At 46.6% G+C, this 16,991-nt stretch overlaps 1 protein-coding gene across 2 annotated transcripts in view; it reads left to right on the top strand.

Annotated features, from left to right (window-relative positions):
• Nucleotides 1-16,991, top strand: part of WDR25 (WD repeat domain 25) — a 102,866-nt gene that overhangs the window by 52,762 nt on the left and 33,113 nt on the right. For both annotated transcript variants that reach the window (XM_035105876.2, XM_060271832.1), the window contains exon 3: nucleotides 5,875-6,022. In XM_035105876.2, coding sequence (XP_034961767.1) covers nucleotides 5,875-6,022 — 148 coding nt within the window. The remainder of the gene's footprint in view (nucleotides 1-5,874; nucleotides 6,023-16,991) is intronic.

Genomic DNA, 16,991 nt, shown 5'->3' with positions numbered 1-16,991 from the left:
GAGTTGTGGTCCAACAATATCTGGAGGGCACCAGCTTGTGGGTGGGCAGTGTAAAGCCTTGTCTCTTGGGGCCCAGAGACAAACAGTGCTGTGAAAGCCAGCCAGCTCAACCAGCATCTGCTCTGCATGCAGAAGGTTCAGTCATCGGCATCTCCAGGTGGAGCCGGAAACCCTGGGGAGCCACTGCCAGTCAGTGCAGACAGTACTGAGCTAGTTGTACCAGTGGCCTGACTCTGTATATGGTAACTTCTTATGCTCCTACAAAATTATATCCTCCTCCTGTGTCAGTGGCACCGGCTCACTGGCTTCGAGAAAGAGAGGAAGGCAGCTGAGTGAAGAGGAGAGGTTTGGTGTGCAGAGAGAGCTATCAGAGCAGGCAGATGATGCATAAGCAGGATTGGGCCTTCTGACAGGTAGTAGAGCCCATCCCTTGGCAGAGGAGAACCCATTAGGTCTTGAGGAGTGAGAAAATGAGCATGGTCTGAACAAATCTTATGTGCTCTGTAGATAATATCTCATGCAGTCTTGGTATCTCATTAGGAAAAAAACACCACCTGCTTACAAGTTGGGGTGCTGGGTGTAAAATACCGAATTTTGTGACTTTCTTATATGGTCAGTCTTTAATGGGATATTTGTTTGTCTGCTTTGAAAGAACAGAGAAAAGTGTGCAGCACAGCCTCTCTCCTCTCTTACTCTTACACACACACACACACACACACACACACACCCCTTGTGAAAATTGCCTTTTTATAGTTAATCGTTTAAGTACACCAAATATCTTCTAAGTAATTTACAGCCTGTCTTTTCAACTTTACTCAACCATCAGCTCTCTCAAAAACTCCCCTTTTCCAGATTCCACCTTGGTATGATTTACTCTTTATTAGTCTAGTAAAATGTGACAGGATCATCAAGTCTTTCTGAAGAGTTATTTCCAACAGCATTTTTTAACACTTCTCCACAAATAGGGCAAAATAAACTATATTGACAGCATGACTTGCCTTGAATCTATTCTCAAAGACTTTGCAATACCTGATTGCTCAATAGAGCATCTTTTTGAAGGCACAGAAATAGAGCAAAGGCCCATCAGTTGCCATGTCAAGGAATGATTTTTGTGTCTTAAGAAAGAATTAAGTTGCACCATGGGGAGCCCAGTTGAAGTTGTGTTGATTCAGTGAGACTGCATGCAGTCAGGGTCTGGTTCATGCCGTTTCCTGCTCAGCACATACCCTCTTGGCATTCCCACATACACATGTGTGATCAACAATAAGGCATGATCCAGACATTCAGAGATTTGATGAGCACCAACTTCTATGGTTATCCGCACACCCCCAAGCTACTGGAAAATTGCTCTTGGCCAATACACTTTGGTGTTTGGGTTATATGATATGTTTGTCCATGACAGCCTCTCCCAACCCTATGTTGAGTGTTGTGTACGTGCCACAGAAGTTCAGTCAAGCGCTTAAGTTCACCACAGGAAAAAACTGTGCAGCAGAGATAGCTTTTACTTGGCATACACACACACTATAGACACACACTACCGTTGCTGCAAGACGTCTTCACTCTCTGAGCCCAGAGAGGGTTCCAGCTCATAAAATTCACGCTGGGACAAAGTCTACACAGCAAGCGCAAAACCCAGTTGCTAACAAAGTACTGCAACTGCTAGAATTCTCTCAATCCTGAAGTCTTGCAGCTTGTCCAACTTCTCTCAGATAAGCTCTTTGCAAAGTCTTCCACACTTTCACAAGATTGTTCCAACAATATCCACATCTCCAAAAGATTCTCCTGTACTTCCCAACAATGGATACTGTAACTTGAGCCTTGTCTACCCAATGCTACATGCTAGTTTGCCCAGCAACTCAGATAAGACAGTCACAAGACACCTGTAGTTATACTTTTCTTAACACCCCATTCCTTTCAGATGTTTTAGAGTGACTACAACTTTCCTCATCCCAGCTAGCAAGCTGGTGTACGCTGGTTCTCCCCAATTCAGGAATTTAAACACTAATTTATTAGGTCTGCTAACTCTGATAATAAGTTTAAGGTGACCTGAAAAACCAATTGTCCTATGCAGCTTGAAAGCTAAATAGCCAAAAAGTGATCAAAAAACAAGTAGAAGATAGTAATCCTGCATGTTAATCCAACGTTTTTATTGCCATGGGATATTAGCATTACGCTTTTAATACAAAACAGTAAATCAACATAATGTCTCGTAAAGAGACCCATTAGCATGTTAGCTGGGTATTACTGTTCTGATAAACTTTGAAGATATATTTGTTATTAAAATGTGCTAAAAATAATGACTATAAAGCTGATAGCTTTTGATTAATGGGATATCTTGATTATCCTGAAACCCAAAGTATAATTACAAGTTGTAATTCCCACCGTCTATTCAAATGTTGTGGAAATTAAATCTCTTATTATTTCCGACCTTTATTAGAATGGTTTGTTATTGTTTTCTTATATGAACTAGCCAGAGAGGGGGAACCTGTGGCTCTACAGATTTTCCCAGACTTCCACCAACCACAGCCAAAATGGCCAATGGTCAATGAACATCTAAGGATGGATGGATTAGTCTATTTGTGTTCTGTGTCACTTCTGCATGTGTTCATTCATAATTCTGTTCCATTCCCTTTCCACATTCATTTGCAGTTTATAAAAAAAATATGTATGAAGGTTTTCAAAGTATTTCTTATAAAAATTAAAATAGGCATTTATAAATGTATTTTATCAAAGCATGCATTTCTAAACATATTTTATCTCAAAGTATGCATTTTAAAACATATTCCTACTTTTTTTGAGCTGAGAACTACACTGCAACATTTGCTGATATCCGATGGGCAGCACCATTGTGGAATGTGCAAATCAAGTCAGTTCATATTGAAATTTGCAAAGCTCTGTTTCCTCCAGCCTTCCTATATGCTTCCAAAAGCAATTCACTTCATGGGAGCCTGTCTTAACTCTTGAACACTGTGGTTTACAAACTAACCACTTGGATTCAGACTTACGCAGACTGACTGTGACCATCTGAACTTTGATTTTCACTAAAGTAAAGCTAGGCTCAGATTTAAACCAAATAGGTATGTGGTTTAGGAGCGAGGGGCACCCTATAACTAAAAGATGTCCTCTAAAAAACTCTGCTGGGTTCACCGATTGCCTTATATATACAAAACTAATGCCTTGCTATGTGTGAATATGTAGAATCTTCCAATTTCAGTCCACAGAGTCACCGTCATAATTCCATAGCAAAGTTATTTAATAGTAATGGCACCAGGCAACTACTAAAGCTGCATTGCTTTTGTGGAGATGAAATAGAAAGTATAGATGGCTGATAAGTGATAAGATTGTTTCTTGAACTAGCTGAGGATGATAAATGTAGCAACAGAAATCTTTCATGATCAGTTCCAGCGTTTTCAGGAAATTTTCAGGAAATTGTGCCTGCCACACACTAATTTATTGCCTTTAATATAGTTTCAGAATGCAAGGTTCTCTCCTTTTACTTTAAATGCAGTCTTGCAAGCTAGTCTAGATGAGATGTTTGGAGCACTTAGCCTGTCCAAATTTGAAATACAAGTTTAAACTGCTGTTGCCCAAGGAAGAAGACAAGGTGCTTGGAGGCCCGAGGCCAATTATTTGGATTCCCTTGACTCTTGCCCCTTGTGACCAGTGAAACCCGCCTAGTTCAGGTTATGTGTGCTCTTCAGAACTTATATGGAGGGCACCATATTGGTGAACCCTGCTCTACACTGGTTCTGGATGATGGGCTGCTTCCTGAAGTGCTGAAGGAAATGCTATTTCATTCATTTCTGAAGAATTTCCCCCGGACCTGAAATATTTGAATAATTGCAGGTTGGTCTCAAATTAACCACTCCCTCTTTTAATTTTTTTTATTTAAAAAAAGCAAGTTGAATAAGTTGGCTGTGGTGTGACTGCTTAATGAATTCCAGTGTGAGATAGACTTCCTGGAACATGCCATCTGGGCATGTCAGTACAGAAACGGCATTGCTTTACCTCTTTGGCGATCTGCATCTAGAGATGGACAGAGGGCATGTAACCGTTTTCAATCTTTTCAATCTCAGCATTTGACATGCTTTGCCACCTAATCCTTCTGAAGTGTCTGGGATTGATGGGGAATGGGGACACCGCTAATAATATAGTGGCTGGGATCCTAACTAGCGCTCCATGAATGAAGGGCTTCTTTTGTACACGGAGGAACCTGGGGTCCGGTGGAGGCATTTTTCGCTGACCCACCCTTCCCCATGCAGACCCCCACATTGCCCCTCAGTATCCTCAAGAGCTTCCCCCAACACCCTGGAACAGATTTTCAAGGGGGCAAAGGAGGAAGGGGAGAGGAGTGAAAAATGCCCCCCTTCTGCTGGTCTGGTTTGTGGAATTACATCCATGGGATGCAGCCACCAGTGGAAGAGTTTGGATTTGATATCCCGCTTTATCACTACCCGAAGGAGTCTCAAAGCGGCTAACAATCTCCTTTCCCCTCCTCCCCCACAACAAACACCCTGTGAGGTGAGTGAGGCTGAGAGACTTCAGAGACGTGTGACTAGCCCAAGGTCACCCAGCAGCTGCATGTGGAGGAGTGGAGACACGAACCCGGTTCCCCAGATTACGAGTCTACCGCTCTTAACCACTACACCACACTGGCTCTCACTGGAACCTTAGTTAGGATCTAAGCCGGAGTTCTGTCAAAATGTGCATCTGTGTGTCACAGTGTGTATGTTCTCATGTATTTATTTTTATATTTACAGTGGTACCTTGACTTACGAAGACGATCCGTTCCGTGGTTGTCTTAGTAAGTTGAGGTTTTCGGATGCCGAAGCGCCGCTTCTGCGCATGCGCTGACCGTGCGCGCCGGGCGTGCGCGGCGAAAAGACTTCCGGGGTTGTCAAACTTCAGAAGTTGAAACCTTCGGAAGTCGAAGCGTTCGGATGTTGAGGTGTGACTGTATATGCCACCTTTGCAACAAGGAGGCCAGGGTGGCGTACATAGTTCTCCTCCTTATTTTATCCTCACAACAACCCAGTGAGGGAGGTTAGGTGAAGAGACAGCGAGTGGTCCAGGGTCATCCAGTGAGCTTTGTTGCTGAGTGGGGATTGGAACCCTGGTCTACACCAGGAAAAGCTTTCTGACAGTAAGAGCTGTTCGACAGCGGAGTGGTCTCCCTCCAGCAGAGGCTGGAAGGCCACCTGTCATGGATGCTTTAGCTGAGATTTCTGTATTGCAGGGGGTTGGATGAGATGACCTCCCGGGGTCCCTTACAACTCTACAATGCTATGACTCTAAGACCTGTTCCTAGTGCTAATTGAATGTGGTTATCTACCCCTTTTATGTATGTCCTCCAGATAGGAACTACATCCAGCTTTGTCATCCTCATATGTTTTGTGCAGTTGTAGCCCAGGAGAGGATCTTGTCTGTATAGAATTTCCTCCTCACAGAGACTCATCCGGCACCTTCATTCCTGCATTGCAGGGGGTTGGCACAGATGACCCTTGCTGCCCCTTCCAAATCTATGATTCTGTGATTTTGTTGCTGCTGTTGTTGATAGACTTCCTTCTGCAGAATAGCCCTGTGCCCTCCTGGTTGCCAGCTTATTCTATGGCTCTGAATAACGTTCCATCTTGAATGGTGTGCGGAGGCCATTTCCCACTTCCCGTTACAAATACAACCAATGTAGCTTGCTTCACTTCCGAGCAGCTTCTTCATTTTAGGCATTTGCATTCCAACTTGCAAAAGTGTTGCTTCCTAATGATACTCTCAAGGAGCTTTTAAAGTGACCGATCAGAAGCCACTGCTATTCCCTGTTGGCCCTAGCTGCAGTTGGTCAGCTCATCATTTTTAAAGTTCATTATATTTCCCTTTTAGGTTTGGGATGCTGTGGATCAGGGCCGTTGCTTGAAAACATACCTTTGCCACACCTGTGCCGTTCGAGCTGCCCAGTGGACCCCCTGTGGGAGAGGTGTTCTCAGCGGAGGGTTTGATTCTATGCTTCATTTAACTGATATAGAAACAGGTAAATATTAATATAGGTATGTGTTTTGGCTTGCACATGAAAGCCTATTTTCATACTACATGGAATATTGTGGGGCTTAAAATGTTATTTTAAAAGGTATTCAGGTCCTGAGAAAATTTAGTTAATTTCAGTTTTAGTATTTTAACTTTTGTCTGTTTTAAAGTACCGGTAGGGTCACAAACCTTTCTTGATTTTACTGTTTTATCTTCTATAAATTGCTTTCAGGTTTTTTTAAAATCAAGCGGTGAGTAATTTTTTTGAATGAATAAGTAAATAAACATGGGGAAAAGGGCCAAGCTACACATGGCAGTAAATGCATACAGTATTTGCATTTAACATGCAGCTTTTAAAAAATGCAAATTGAACCAGCTTTTTATTGGCGGCGGCGGCGGGGGGGGGGGCAAAGGTGAAATGATAATTAATTGGATCAGAACAGTTATGGAAGGGAGATTTCACCATTTTCTTCAGTGCTTGGTTAAAAAAAAAATCCCTCCTCTGCATTGGGAGGTAATCTCCCTTAAGCACTAGTGAGTGTCCTCTGCCTTCAGAGCAAATTCCAGCTTCAGAAGACGAATTTTCTTTGTGACATTAGCAAGAGAGGAAAGAGTTAAATTCCCTCTCCACATGCTTTAATTCTTTTAATTATCAGGCCCCCACCCCGCCTCAGCTGCTGCAATCTGCATTCCCACCCCCACCCCCTAAAATAAGAACCCTGCATATTGGATGCTAAGACACATTTACTGCTGTGTCTAGTTTGGCCCTAAATTGTACTGAAATCAATAGGTCTTGCTTCCAAACAAGACTGTTAAGGACGGCCATGTAAGCGTTTAATTACTTCATCAATCTGTTTTTCTAGGAGGCCTTTTCTAACTGTCCGTTGTTTGTTTGTTTAGTTACTTCCAGTGGTTTTTAAACTAATTCCTCCCATGCAAGCTTGAACGTTACATTAATGCTGGAGTTGCTCTGTCCCTGCTCCTAGCAGTTCAAAAGCACTCCTGTGCGCAAGTAGATAAATAGGTACTGCTGCGGCGGGAAGGTAAACAGCGTTTCTGTGCGCTCAGGTTTCTGTCACAGTGTTCCCATTGCGACATAAGTGGTTTACTCATGACCTGGAAAGCTGTCTGTGGACAAACGCTGGCTCCCTCGGCCTGAAAGTGAGATGAACGCCGCAGCCCATAGTCGCCTTTGATTGGGCTTAACTGTCCAGGGGGCATGGTGGCAATCCAAACTTAAAGGATGGCTAGTAAGCCATGTTAATATTATGTGCCCCCCTCATAGTACCTTTATATTACAGGGCTGTGTGTAGATGTTTGAGTTTAAAAAAGGGTAGGAATTTCTCTTGATTTCTTTCAGAAACCAGCCATGAAACGAGCCTGAGCATAATTTTTCAGCGTATGCAGTGATAATCAATTCTTTCAGTTTTGTTATGGCATGTGTTTTTAATAGATGTGGCTCCAAGGGCATTCCATACTCCGAATGTAAAATCCATTAAATCTTACGTTGGAGTATTCACATTTCCGGGTTAATCAAGCTTTCATATTACCGCTTACGAGTTTTATGGGTCCGCTTTGCTTGTAGTTTGGTGGGAAAGCGAGTAATGTACCGAAACTTTCTTTTCAGACAAGCCCATTTCTGCATTGTGTCTTTGGGTCATTTTCCTTCTCGCAGCCGCATTTCTCTGGTATTTTCTTTCTCGCCGTCATTATAGTGCAACGCCAATTGTAACTGAAGCTAATGGACTGAGTTCCCTGTGCTTGGAGCAGTGTACCCGGTGGGTTCCGTTGTTAGTGTAATACAAATTTGTTTTTGTACATGTCCTTCAGGAAGCACAATGCACTTTATTATGTAAGATATGAAGTCATTTTAAGGCTGTTGTTTCGTGAATTAACAAGCAAATTGGCACATGTGGAGAATTAGTTCCTTGGGTGGGCTCTAGGCAGATTTTTAAGCCATTATTATTATTATTATTATTATTATTATTATTATTATTATTATTATTATTTCCCCTGTGAGTGCCTGGAGGCGGTTGGAGGATGGACGGTGGCTAACAGATTGAGGTTGAATCCTGACAAGACAGAAGTACTGTTCGTGGGGGACAGGAGGTGGGCAGGTGTGGAGGATTCCCTGGTCCTGAATGGGGTAACTGTGCCCCTGAAGGACCAGGTGCGCAGCCTGGGAGTCATTGTGGACTAACAGCTGTCCATGGAGGCACAGGTTAATTCTGTGTCCAGGGCAGCTGTCTATCAGCTCCATCTGGTACGCAGGCTGAGACCCTACCTGCCTGCAGACTGTCTAGCAAGAGTGGTGCATGCTCTAGTTATCTCCTGCTTGGACTACTGCAATGCGCTCTACGTGGGGCTACCTTTGAAGGTGACTTGGAAACTACAACTAATCCAGAATGTGGCAGCTAGACTGGTGACTGGGAGCGGCCGCCAAGACCACATAACACCGGTCTTGAAAGATCTACATTGGCTCCCAGTACGTTTCCGAGCACAATTCAAAGTGTTGGTGCTGACCTTTAAAGCCCTAAATGGCCTCGGTCCAGTATACCTGAAGGAGCGTCTCCACCCCCATCATTCTGCCCGGACACTGAGGTCCAGCACCGAGGGCCTTCTGGAGGTTCCCTCGTTGCGAGAAGCTAAGTTGCAGGGAACTAGGCAGAGGGCCTTCTCGGTGGTGACGCCTGCCCTGTGGAACGCCCTCCCAACAGATGTCAAAGAGGAAAACAACTACCAGACTTTTAGAAGACATCTGAAGGCAGCCCTGTTCAGGGAGGCTTTTAATGTTTAATAGATTACTGTGTTTTATTTTTCTGTTGGAAGCCACCCAGAGTGGCTGGGGAAACCCAGCCAGATGGGCGGGGTATAAATAATATATTATTATTATTATTATTATTATTATTATTATTATTATTATTATTATTATATTTGCACCCCACCCACCTGACTGGGTTCCCTCAGACACTCTGGGTGGTTTCCAGCATATACAAAAACATAATAAAACATGAAACATTAAAAGCTTCCCAATACAGGGCTGATACTTCCTGATACAGGAAAGATAAGATAGGCATTCCTATCTAAAGGTTGGAAAGATAAGCCAAGAAAAATAATAGAATCATAGAATTGTAGAGCTGGAAGGGACTCTGAGGACCATCTAGTCCAACCCACTGCAAGGCAGGAATACGCAGCTGTCCTATACAGGGATCGAACCTGAAACCCTGGTGTTATCAACACCATGCTCTAATCAACTGAGCTATCCCGTCTTACTAAAGAGAATAAAGACTTCTTTTGCTGCTGCCCTAAAGGGTGGGATTAGATCTAATGGGTTTAAGTTATGGGAAGGTAGATTTCTGTTGAACTTTAGGAGACGCTTGTTAATGGTAAAAGCAGTTTGTCAATGGAAGCAATAACTTGGGGTGGCGGCTGGGGAGGTCTTGAAGCAGAGGCTGGGCAGCCATCTCATGGGGCTGCTCTGGGTTTGGATTTTTGCATAGAAGAGGAAGTTGGACAAGCTTGCCTACAAGGCTCTACTGAACTATTATCATTCTGCCTGGAAAGGGACAACTATAGCACAGTGGTAGATCACATGCGCTGCATGGAAAATGCCCCGGGTTAAATCCCAGGCAACTTCAGATAAGGCTGGGAACGACTTTTGCCTGAAACCTTGGAAGAGTTGCTGCCAGTCAGTGTTGACAATACTGAACTAGGTGGACCAACTGACTGATTTGGTCTAGGGCAGGCATCCCCAAACTGCGGCCCTCCAGATGTTTTGGCCTACAACTCCCATGATCCCTAGCTAAGAGGACCAGTGGTCAGGGATGATGGGAATTGTAGTCCAAAACATCTGGAGGGCCGAAGTTTGGGGGTGCCTGGTCTAGGGCAGCTTTCTAAATCATTGGGTAAGTAAGACTGCTCTGAGGTTCTGAAAGATAGGCAGGTGAGAATAAGTGGTGCTCAGAATAAACCCCACCTGAAGAAGCAGCTTTCAACATCATATTAAAATGTTTATATTTAAACAGGCATTTCAGTTCATTGGCTTTTGACTGAATTTAACATTTTATATAGCTTGGGATTTTTTCAGTGTATTATCATGCATCTGGTGTGTGTGTGTGTGTGTGTGTGTGTGTGAGAGAGAGAGAGAGAGAGAGAGAGAGAGAGAAGCAGGTTCAAACAACACAGCCAGTTTACTCTGAACACCTCCCTTTTTCTTTTCTTGTTTATTGTTACTCTGCATTTCTCACCAATACATCAGTAGCGCTTTCAGTAAAAGAAAAAAGCAGAACAAAAACAACCCAGCTTGTTACTGGAATCCAAATTGGGTGCATTCGCACTTGAAAAACATGAAGCCAGCTGTACAGATTAGAACGGCGCTATTTCACTGAACCGTTCATTCACTTCTCTCCATTGCTCTTCACCAGCACGGAGCTTATTTCAGCGTTTGATTAACTTTGCTTAGATGTCTTCCATCCACGGCTTCATGAGCAAACTTTTCTCTCTTAATTACTTTTTCACGCAGTCTTGGAGGAATTGTTCCTTGCTCAGGCCTCCACCGCACTTAAGGCTCATGGACTGATGGAGTCCTTCTCCTCTTCTGGCACTTGTGTGGAGAAGGTTGAAGTACCCCCTTTGCTTGGAACCCTTCTGTGCTTTCTGGGGACAAGTAAGGTTCCATCTTACAGGGCTGACATCAGGGCCATCTTACCCATAGGCGCTAGGGGTGCGGGCCACCCGGGTGCTGGTTTCTCAGGGGCACCAGGCCAAAATTTGAGTCCAGGGAAGAGCCTGCCCATCGGTCGGAGCGCCGCAGCAGGCTCTTCTGCTGCAGGCGGCTCTGTGCCGCGAGTTTGGGGGCGACTGAGCCGGCTCTGCTCTCCTGCGCACCTGGGACTGGGCAACCTGGGGGGGGATCTTTGCACCCTGGCACTGCATATGCTTAAGACAGCCTTGGCTGGCATCAGGGACTTGGCATAGTCGGGCATCTGCTGAGGGCCATGCCTCGTGGTCTGGTGGGAGCACTGACAAGAACCCCCTGAACCATTTTCTCTTCCACCATTTTCTTCTCTTCCTCTTCTTCCTTTTCACCCTTGCAACTTGCTTGATGGTGGGAAGGAGGAGGAGTAGTAGTAGATGCCATTGCCTGCTTGCCTATTGGTTCCCTACCTGGCAAGCAAGCAAGTGGTGATTATTTATTTATTGTATGTCCGCAGCGCTTCTGCGCAAGTGCGGAGCATGATAGAGCACTTCTGTGCATGCGCGAAGCGCGCAGAACGCTTCTGCGCATGCATGAAGCGTTCAGAAGTGTTGTGTGCGTGCGCGCGCAGCAAAACCTGGAAGTATACACTTCCGGGTTTGCAGCGTTCGCAACCCAAAAAGCCGCAACGTGAAGCAAACGCAACAAGAGGTACCGTGTTTCCCACATTTTAAGACACCGTCTTATATTAATTTTACTCAAGAAAATACGCCTATGGCTTATTTTCAGGGGGTGTCTTTTTTTAAAAAAATTATTACTGTAAGTACCCCTCCTTACCGCGGCCAGCATTGCTGCTGCTGGGTCCCGCTAGCTCAGGGCGCACAGCAAGGAGGACGCCTCTGACCAAAAGTTTAAGGGGGGCGTGTCGGGAAGTTCCATTTGGCAGGGGGGAGTTGGAGGCACAATAGTCCTCCATTGCAGGGCCTTCGTGGTCCCTTCCAATTCCACAATTCTGTGAAACCGGAGGACATCATCGACAATGGTGGCATATGACAAAGGCGACGCTAAGCAAACCAAGCCGAGAACGGATGGCATAGGCAGAAAAGTCCCTCCTCCCCTCCTCCCCCGACGCTGCGGTGGACCTGCTGGCGGTGCTGAGCGGGGGGCCGAGGCCGTAGAGCATGGCTCACGCAGGTGGCTGGAGCGGGAGCGCAGGGGCTGCCGTGGGGCTGAGCTGCACCATGCGGGCATCGCTGCTGGCGTTGCTGCTGAGGCTGGCGCCGGTGGGGGACATGCCCGTGCCTGTGCCCGCAGCAGTGGCGAGGGTGAGGGTGCTGGCCGGCTCGCCGTGCTGCGCTTGGCTGTTGCTGCGCCGTGCGGAGCACCGGATCGAGGAGCCGGTCTGCAGAGTTAGCACCCAGCAACGCTGCACGGAGCATCGCCTCCTCAATCCAGCACGGCGCTGCTGAGCGCTGACTCTGCAGACCGGATCCTCGATCTGGTGCTCCGTGCAGCGCTGATCAGTGCTGACCCGGCAGGCCGCCGGATCAAGTACGGTAAGCAGCCTGGAAGCTTCCCAGGGTGGTGGGAAAGAAAGAGGGAAAAGATGTCGGCGGGGAGAGAAAACGCGTGAGTCCTCTCCCTTTCTTTCCTGCTTAGCCAGCTTGTGGGCAGGCCGAAGCAATCGAGCCGATGTCTCTAATGACAGAACAGCTTCTGTTATTAGAGACGTTGGCTCGATTGCTTCGGCCTGCCCACAAGCTGGCTAAGCAGGAAAGAAAGGGAGAGGACTCACGCGTTTTCTCTCCCCGCCGACATCTTTTCCCTCTTTCTTTCCCCCCTCCCACCACCCTGGGAAGCAACATAGGCGAGGATCAATTGCTTTGGCCCAGGGGTTGCCATTTTACAGGAACAAACAACGTGAAAAGAAAACAGAAGCAACAAGCCCAGTCAGCAGTGCCTCCCTCCCTCCAACTCCCCCCCCGCCAAATGGAACTTCTCGACACCCCCCCTAAACTTTTGGCCAGAGGCGTCCTCGGCCCCGTTCCCACCTTCGCTGCTGGGCGCCGACCCTGCAGGTAGACCTATGTCTTATTTTCGGGGTATGTCTTATATTTTAAAAATCTTAAAAATCCTGCCATGGCTTACTTTATGACTACGGCTTTAAAAAGGGGAAACACGGTATGACTGTAGAGTCCACCAACTTCACATGGAGCCCATTCCACTGTTGAGCAGCTCTCACTGTCAGAAAGTTTCTCCTTGCTTAGAATGGAGCAAGAGAGGCAGAGGAATGCCAGATGTTGGTGTCGCACAGGGTGACGCTGAAGTTTGAGGCCTGCAAAGTCCACCACTGCTGTCATGGGTGCATTAGTTTTTAGTCGGAAACTCCTGTCCTGTAGCTTGAAGCCATTGGTTCAGGTCCTGCCCTCCAGAGCAGGAGGAAACAAGATAGCTCCATCCTCCACGTGACAGCCTTTTAGATATTCAAAGCAATCATTTGCACGAAGCCTAGATTCCGCTGTCCCAGCATGTAATTTTATATATTATCATTTAGTCATTTTTGAGCATGTTGCTAACTCCTGCTGGTCACTGAAGCTCAGCAAAACCTGGCATGCTAATGTAGTTTTGAAATTTATGTTTATGTGTTGTGGCATTTGCATAACAGCGAACATTTTTAATTTAACTGCCAACTCTTTGTCACAAAGGAAACAGTGCTACTGTACCTGCAGATTGCTGGGGGGGGATCTTGTTATTTGAAATTACAGACTTGTAGAGTTGGAAGGGATCCTGTGGGTCATGTAGTCCAACCCCCTGCAATGCAGGAATCTCAACTAGATCATACATGACATCTGCCCATCGAACCACGACAGATGGCCATTTGCCTGCCATGAATGCAGTGTTCTGAAATGCCACTCTGGGATGATTTAAAAGCACTTTCTTTGGTGCACTGCAGATTGCCTAACATTACATTACATTAGAGTTCATGAATTAAATATAATATAAATATATGCCCATCATAGATTTGTAGGGTCTAGATTGAAGAGGGAAATGTAGATTACTTAAAGGTAAAGGACCCCTGACAGTTAAGTCCAGTCGCAAACGACTCTGGGGTTGCAGTGCTCATCTCGCTTTACTGGCCAAGGGAGCCAGCATTTGTCCGCAGACAGCTTTTGGGTCATGTGGCCAGCCTGACTAAGCCGCTTCTGGTGAAACCAGAGCAGCGCATAGAAACGCTGTTTACCTTCCCACCGGAGTGGTACCTATTTATCTACTTGCACTTTGACGTGCTTTCGAACTGCTAGGTGGGCAGGAGCTGGGACCGAGCAACAGGAGCTCACCCCGTTGCAGGGATTCGAACCGCCAACCTTCTGATCAGCAAGTCCTAGGTTCTGTGGTTTAGACCACAGCGCCACCTGCTTACTTACTAAGTTACTTAGAGCTTGCTTTATGACTTTGCTTCGTTTCTCCCCATTTGTATCCCGCTTCAAGTGCTGCTTTAAAACAGAGAATGCCCAGATAAGTAAATTAGTCCGAAATCTGAAGAAGCCCTGTAGTTTTAATGGTGTTCAAGGTGCAGACAGAGATTTCTTTATGCGTCCAATAATTAGGATTAAAAGTGGAGCCAATAATTAGGATTAAAAGTGGAGCTTCTAGAGGGCAAAGCCTTACTTCTTTTCCTTTAGTGGCCAGGGGCAGGGAACTTGGGGCCCTCCAGATGTTGTTGGACTAAAGCTCCCATTATCACTGCCCATTGTCTATGCTAGCTGGGGCTGATGGGAGCTGTAATTCAACAACATATGGAGAGCCACAGGTTCCCCACCTGTGCATTAAGGCACAGGGCAGCAGAACCTTCTCTGTGGTTTTCCCTAGCGAATTCTGTTCAGCCACTTCATTTAAAAAAAAAATAAGATTGTATTAAAACTTCTGGAGGAGCCGCTGCATGCAAAGTGCGTGCTAAACTACTGAGTTATGGCTGCTCACCATAATTTAAATGATTATTTTAATGTGTTAACAAATGGGGACTACAGCAAACTTTTGCAGTTCGTAATGCTGCTGTTCAGGATTTCAGCCTATCTGTTCCATTTCCCCCACCCTGTTTCTCCCCTCCCCTCAAAACAGTCAGCATTCTGTGGCAACTAAGCATGTTCAGGTCCTCACCTGGCTGTTTTGGGCTTCTTCCCCTCCTGCTGGGTTGTTGCTGTTGTTGTTTTTTAACATGTTTTTATTTCTGCAAATTTTCAAGTTCCCCCAGACCTGCTCACACTTTCCTCTTGTGCACGGATGATACTGTTTGTACTAGGCAGTAATAAGAATTTGCAAGGTGGCCTCTATTATTATTATTATTATTATTATTATTATTATTATTATTATTATATTATTATTATTATTATTACTACTATTATTTTTTATTAGTATTAAAATGCCTTCTGTTACTGCACATCACAAGAAACACTGCTTAGCCTACATTGGAAATCGGTTGTGTTCCATTGTTTCTGTAACTACAGTGGAACCTCGGTTTATGAACACCTCGGTTTATGAATTTTCAGTTTACGAACGCCGCGGACCCGTCTGGAACGGATTAATTCACTTTCCATTACTTTCAATGGGAAAGTTCGCTTCAGTTTATGAACGCTTCAGTTTATGAACAGACTTCTGGAACCAATTACACCCATGCTTCGGGTTAAGTACGCTTCAGGTTGAGTACTCCGTGGACCCGTCTGGAATGGATTAATCCACTTTGCATTACTTTCAATGGGAAAGTTCGCTTCAGTTTATGAACGCTTCAGTTTAAGTACTCTGCGGACCGTCTGGAACAGATTAATCCACTTTGCATTACTTTCAATGGGAAAGTTCGCTTCAGTTTATGAACGCTTCAGTTTATGAACAGACCTCCGGAACCAATTGTGTTCATAAATCGAGGTACCACTGTATAGCTTATGGGAAGCACTATACCTTTGGGGGGAAAGGGATTTTTTAATTGTGCAAAATCTGAAGAAATGTGATGGTAGTTACTTAAGCAGCCCACATCTGGAGAAAGGCTATAAATCACCAGCTAGAACATTAGGTGCACGTTAAAAGTTTAAACAGTTTTTAATAATGTAGGCAGATCTGTTGTGGAGTTGGCAACATATAAATGAGACCAGGACCTGACTTTATACTAAGTAATTTTACTAGAAGAGTAGGGGTGGTGAAACTGTCATGAAAGGGCAGGGCTCCGAGGAAGGGGAAGAGGATCCCAGCAAGGGGTGTAGCCATGATTGGACAAGCTGAAGATGGGGAAGGTGAGGTGGGGACTTAGGAGGTATTTGGCAGGCATCAGAGGATGTTGAAGGGGCAGCTGACAGTTCTTGAGAGCAGGGGGACACATCTCCAGAACCAGAGGTACCCCCTCTCCGTGAACATGACAGGCTCTGAGGCACCATGACCACCGTGACCAGTGCACTTACAGGCGCGGTGCTAGGGCTTTTTGCGCCCCCTGGTCGCCAGCGTCATGACGCACGCACGCCGCTGATGCCCCTGCATCCCCTCCATTGGCGGGAGGAGCGCGGGCCAAGGGGGGAGCTCAGCGCCCTCCCACCTGTGGTGGGGACGCTTTGAGCTCCTCAGCGGTGGTGCTCTCCTCTGAACAGCTGAAAGGTGGGCGAGGCGGCCCCAGGCTCACACTCCCCCTGCACGCCTCCGGAGCTTCGCGCCTGGAGCGCGAGCTTGGGGCCACCTCGCCGCGCCTCTCAGCTGTTCAGTTGAGGTGGCCCCAGGCTGCCGCTCCCTGCGCGAAGCTCCGGAGGCGCGCGGGGATCGCTGGGATCACGAGCCTGGGGGCGGGGCTGCCTCCTTCCGCTCTGTGCTCCGCTGGCTGGCGGGCCCCGCTCGCCCTTCTGCCGCTGCCGCTTCTCTGCCGCTCCCCGCGCACCTCCGGAACTTCTCGCCGGGAGCACGAGCCTGGGGACGCCTCGCCTGCCTTTCAGCTGTTCAGAGGAGGCGGCCCCAGGCCCGCGCTCCCTGCGCGCCTCCGGATAGCGGCCTGAGGCAGCACCGGTGGGCGGTGGTGGGCGGCCTGGTCAGCGCCCCCTCCATTTTGGCGCCCTAGGCCGTGGCCTAGTTTGCCTTAATGGAAGCGCCGAGGCTGTGCACTTAAGAGACTGAGACAGGTGAGAGAACACAGCCCAGCTTACTAGCTGAGCAGGTGAAGATCAAGGGACTCCTTGGGTCAAATGCTTCATGTGGGGAGAGAGAGACAGAGCTGCTCAGCTAGAGCAAGCTCAGGTGTGTCAAATGAGAT

This window comes from Zootoca vivipara, chromosome 1 (genome assembly GCF_963506605.1).
Source record: "Zootoca vivipara chromosome 1, rZooViv1.1, whole genome shotgun sequence".
NCBI classification, from domain to species: Eukaryota; Metazoa; Chordata; class Lepidosauria; order Squamata; family Lacertidae; genus Zootoca; species Zootoca vivipara.
Note: the sequence above shows the minus strand (reverse complement) of the source record. Positions and strands in the feature narration are given on the sequence as shown.